Genomic DNA, 5,106 nt, shown 5'->3' with positions numbered 1-5,106 from the left:
AAAGATTGGAGGAGACGTATCAGTAACCTGTGTTGTTCAGATGACACAGCCTTGCTTGATGTAAGTGAGGGCTTGAAGCACTTGCTGAAGATCACCAGCTACAGCCTTCAATACAGATTACATCTCAACATCAAGAAAAAAATTTTTAACCACAGGACCAGTAGTCAACATTATGATAGATGGAAAAAAGATTGAAACGCTCAGCAGCTTCATCTTACTTGGATCCACAATCAACACCCTTGATACCAGCATTCATGAGCTCGGGAAATGTATTGCACTTTGAAAGTCTGGGACCTGTTCAAATTGTTGAGGAGCAGTGATGTCGGTTTGAAGGGTAAGGTGTGTCTAGTTCAAGCTATGGTCTTTTCAATTACTTGGCTATCCATATAAGAGTTGGACATTGAATTACAGAAGATTTACTGATGCCTTTGAACTGTGGTATTAGAGAACAGTACTGAGTATCCCATGGATTGACAAAAGAACAGACAGATACGTCTCGGAGATGGTGCCTTGCAGCCGGAGTGCTCCTTGACAACAATGGCAACATTTCATCATGATGGATGGAGAAGAGATTGAGATTGTTAACAATTTTAGCTTGCTCGGATCCACATCAACACTCTTGGCACCAGCAGTCCGGAAATCAAAAGACGAGTTGCACTTGGGAAAGTCTGCTGTCAGGGGCCTCTCAGGAGTGCTCAAAGTCAGTGATGTTAGTCTGGAGATCAAGATATGCAGTTATTGCATCATAGAGCATCATAAAGAGTGACTAAAGATGATAGCAGAATTGATGCCTTTGAGTTGTGGTGCTGGAGAAGAGTATTTAACATATCATGGGCCGCCAGGAGAAAAATAATGTCTGTCTTGGAGAGGGTGAAACCAGGTTGCCCCTTGGAAAGAAGAATTATGGGCCTGTTGCCAGGAGGAACCAGTCCTTGGACATCATTCGTGGAAGGGTATAGTCAGCACTTGAGAGGAAAACCCTGGATGAGATGGATTGACACAGTGACTGTGGTAATGGAGACGGGTGTATTGCACATGATGAGACTGGAGCAGCATAGGGCAGGGTTCAGAGCTGTTATTCACAGGGTCGCTATATGAGTTGTGGTCGACTTCACAGCACATAACAATTATGATTTCAGAAACTTAGAGAATTTGTTCTCTCCTGAACTTTCTCCCTTTGAGACCCACACACCTGGCCTCCTGTCCACCCTATAATCAACAGCCTTCTCCAGCTCCTGTCACCATTCTGAGAGCCTTTGGCATGCAGACAGGATGACTTACCCGTCATGCTGGATCCAATTCTTTGACATTTCATTACATTTTCTTTCCTTCAGCATCTCACATTTTCAGCCATGTCCTTTCCTTATTCTGAATATTTAGCCTAGTTCCCCCTGTACTTACTCCTGTTTAACCTCATGTTCAGATCTGCTAAGGACCCCACTTCCTTCAGGTTTCCCTGGTCTACCAGTTTGTCAGCTTCCTGGTGTGGAGGCCAGGCAGCCTTAGGATGCCACCTGCATACACTAACATCACATCTGTCCCCACGGAGATGAGCCCATTAGGCCTTCCTGGATTGCCGCCTAATTCGTGCACATCACATGACTGCTTGACGAGTGTGGAATCTGAATGAAAGACTGTGTTTGCTCTCTGTCCCAGGGCTCCCTCTTTCATCCCCTTTAGTATAGGTTTATATCTAAGGAGGCTGTTTGTGACGCACATAGCATGTGGTGTTGTGAGTGGAAACAATCCAGGACTAAAGGTGGAACTTAAGTTCTTATTCTAACTCAGCTGAGTAGCTTTGGATAAATGACTTTGAGTTCTAGGGTCCTCATCTGTAAAATATAATAATAATAATGCTGATCATGTCTACCAAAGTCTTGTGAGTATAGCTCAAACACCATTAGTTCTTGTGCACTATTAAGGCAGAAAAAAAAGAAGCATCACTGTGTCTGACATATCTTGGTACACCGAAGACTCCTTCTCAGGATCGTGGCTGCCACACGGCGTGCGTCAGCCACTGGATTGTGAGAAGTAGGGAACCTGGTGGCCACAGAGGCCCTTTTGTCAGGATAAAGGGATAATTGATGTCTTCAGCTCACACGCTTATTAAATACAGTACTTGATAAAATTAATCTTTGAAGTAGAACATAAAGAAAAACTATGCTGAAGATTTGGAGAGCAGCCATGAGAGGAGTGGGGGGATACAGCAGCCCACCGCCCACTCCTGGAGCTCCTGGACACTCATGGGGCTCTGGTTCCCCCCTTGTAAAAGGAAGGGCCACACTTACTGCTCAGAGTACATGTGGCACTCTGTCCCATCGGGCCTTTACCATGTGGATTCTGTCCTCGAGGAGCCACAGGGGTCAAAGGATTTGTCATCAGGAGACCCATTTTTATTATCTTGACTCCCGTTCATGTTTTAGGAAACTGATAAAGATCAAGAAGCAATAAACACTATGCTCAGGACACCAGAGAACCGCATTCTGATCAAACGAATGCTGATCAAGTGTGCGGACGTGTCCAACCCCTGTCGGTCCTTAGAGCTCTGCATCGAGTGGGCGGCTCGCATCTCAGAAGAGTATTTTTCTCAGGTGAGACACTGACTGTTGTTTGTCAAAGGGGGCTTCACCAAACAAAGATCTTTACCAGGGCTCAGGATTAACGGGGTGTTTAAAGAGTTGTCCAGCCAAAACTTTGGGTGCTTCCTTCTGTCTGTTTTATGGATTCCCGTGTATGATTCTGTTTGAGTTCTACTTATAGCAATGACCAGGTAGCTCCTATTGAAGCAGTTCTCCTGCAGGCAGTAGTAAACACTGGATAAAATACAGTTAAAACCTATGAAAGCCAGAACCCACGTAAAGCAGAGATTTGTCAGAGAATTAAAATTCAGGTATTTTCCAGTGATAGAGAGTAACAGAAAAGTGCTCAGACTACAGTTGTGTAATGTGGAAAATGTGAGAAAACCAGAAAGTAAGACAATCCCATCACGTCTGGATCTCAAAGGTTGCACAGTACACTAGAGGCGTGCAGAAAATGAGAATGAGACATCACTTTGGGGAATAAAGGAAGAGCTGAGTAAGTTTCTAGTCAGCAGCACACGGGCTCCTAACAAGGGAAGTAAGCAGCAATCTCACTGACTTGAATCAAAAGAGAGTTTAGGGGAAGAGAAGAATAGCTGTCGTGGGCAGCTGAGTCGGAATCAACCCACAGCTGACTCTCTACCAGATTGTCAGAGGGAGTAAATCACATGGGAAGGGAGTGCACGTCCTTTTTCTGCTGAGCAGCTGGTGGGTTTGAAGCTCATGCCTTAGGGATTGCAGGGCAGCTTCTTACCACTAGGCCACCAGAGCTCCCTAAAGAATAAGATAGGTAAGTTCAGAGGAGGGAGACATAGTTTTGAACCAGTGGGCTTCTGTTTATGGTGATTAATAAGCGGTCAGTGGTTGATGGTCACGGAACATGATTAATGTCATTTCTGTCAGTAAACTATATGTTTGAATAATATTGAATTGGCAAAATACATGTATATGTTTTTACAACAAATATGTATGTTGTTGTTGTAGAGCTGGAAGTGCTGACCCTCCTGTGGGTTTTCAGAAGCAGTAAATCACATGAGAGATGATTGCCCAGTTTTCTTCCATGGAGCAGCTGGTGAATTCAAACCACCTGCCTTTGCATTGGCAGCACAAATCCTTACCACTAGGCCACCAGATATAATTGGTTCTTTGAAAATACTTACCTAGATGGGCTGATATTCTCAATCAGGAATCAAAGAGATAGATTTTACAGACACTAGGTTTTTTTTTAAAAAGGGTCAATTGTGTATCCAGGCAATACTAATAACACTATATGTACTCTCCAGAGTACTGAAAAGCAATTATGTCAGTCTAGAGACTAAGGTACACCTAATCCAGGCTGTGGTCTTCACAATTACTTGTTATGCTTTAGAGAGTTGGACAGTGACTAAGGGTGATAGGAGAAGAGTTGATGCCTTCGAATTGTGGTGCTAAAGAAAAGTCTTGAACATACCATGGACCTCCAAAAAAATAAATAGGTCTGTACTGGAGAGAATGAAACCAAGTTTCTCCTTGTAGGCTAGCATTTTGAGGCTCTGTCTCACTTAATTTGGGCATGTGGCCAGGAGAGACTAGTCTTTGGAGAGGAACAGGAGAGGAAGACCCCAGATGAGATGGATTGATACAGTGAGTGACTGGGGCAGTGGGGGTTGGTGTTTCAGAATTAGTGAGATGTGCTCAGGACAGGGTAGGGTTCAGAATTGCTGTACACAGGGTCGCTGTACATAAGGTCACAGGCAACTCAACAGCACAAAACAACAACATACTATGAGCTCTAGTGGCCTTTCATCATTTTTTTTAAATGTATGGCATTAGTCTGTCCATTTGCTGTACAGAGGTAACTCATGGTTGCTGTGATGCTAAACACTGTGACACTGACCACTGATGTGTCAAATGCAATAATGGTTACCCATGGTGAACAATGTTTGGTGGAGCTTCCTGATTAAAACAAGATTAGAAGCAGGAGTGGCATCCACTTCTAAAATAGCTTGCCTCCGGGAAACTCTATGAACATGGAGAAACGATGAAAGTTATGCAAGTGTTCAGGTCTTTCATTCATAGGGTTGCTATGAGTTCTCTATGGCTTGACAGCACTTAACAACTAGTGATGGCAAGGAATTGCACTGCCAACCCAAAGGTTAGATGGGTAGTACCCTCCCATGTGATTTACAACCTCTGAAAACTCACTGGAGGGTCAGCTATGAATCAGTTCTGATTCGACAGTACATAAAAACAACTATATATATTGTGTAACAGGTACGGTATATACAATATGTTGTTGTTGTTATGTGCTGTCGAGTCTTCTGCGACTCATAGCGAGCCTGCTCTATCCTGTACCAATCTTAATTGTCTCTGATTTGCCTACTCCCATTCCCCAGTCACTGAATCAATCCTTCTCATCAAGGGTCTTCCACTCTTGTGCTGTCCCTCCACCCTCCCAAGCATGACGTCCCTCTCCAAGGACTGATCTCACCTTGTAACATGTCCAAAGTATGTCAGACAAAGCTTCAGAATCCTTGTCTCCAAGGAG

The 5,106-nt window shown here is 43.9% G+C and overlaps 1 protein-coding gene across 1 annotated transcript in view; it reads left to right on the top strand.

The window, feature by feature from the left end:
* Positions 1-5,106, top strand: part of PDE8A (phosphodiesterase 8A) — a 97,856-nt gene that overhangs the window by 85,199 nt on the left and 7,551 nt on the right. The window contains 1 exon segment of the mRNA XM_006885139.1: positions 2,424-2,591. Coding sequence (XP_006885201.1) covers positions 2,424-2,591 — 168 coding nt within the window.

Source organism: Elephantulus edwardii, unplaced genomic scaffold, assembly GCF_000299155.1.
Source record: "Elephantulus edwardii isolate Elephantulus edwardi_28Jun2011 unplaced genomic scaffold, EleEdw1.0 scaffold00041, whole genome shotgun sequence".
Taxonomy (NCBI): Eukaryota; Metazoa; Chordata; class Mammalia; order Macroscelidea; family Macroscelididae; genus Elephantulus; species Elephantulus edwardii.
The sequence above is the reverse complement of the archived record's forward strand: the minus strand, read 5'-3'. Positions and strand labels throughout refer to the sequence as shown.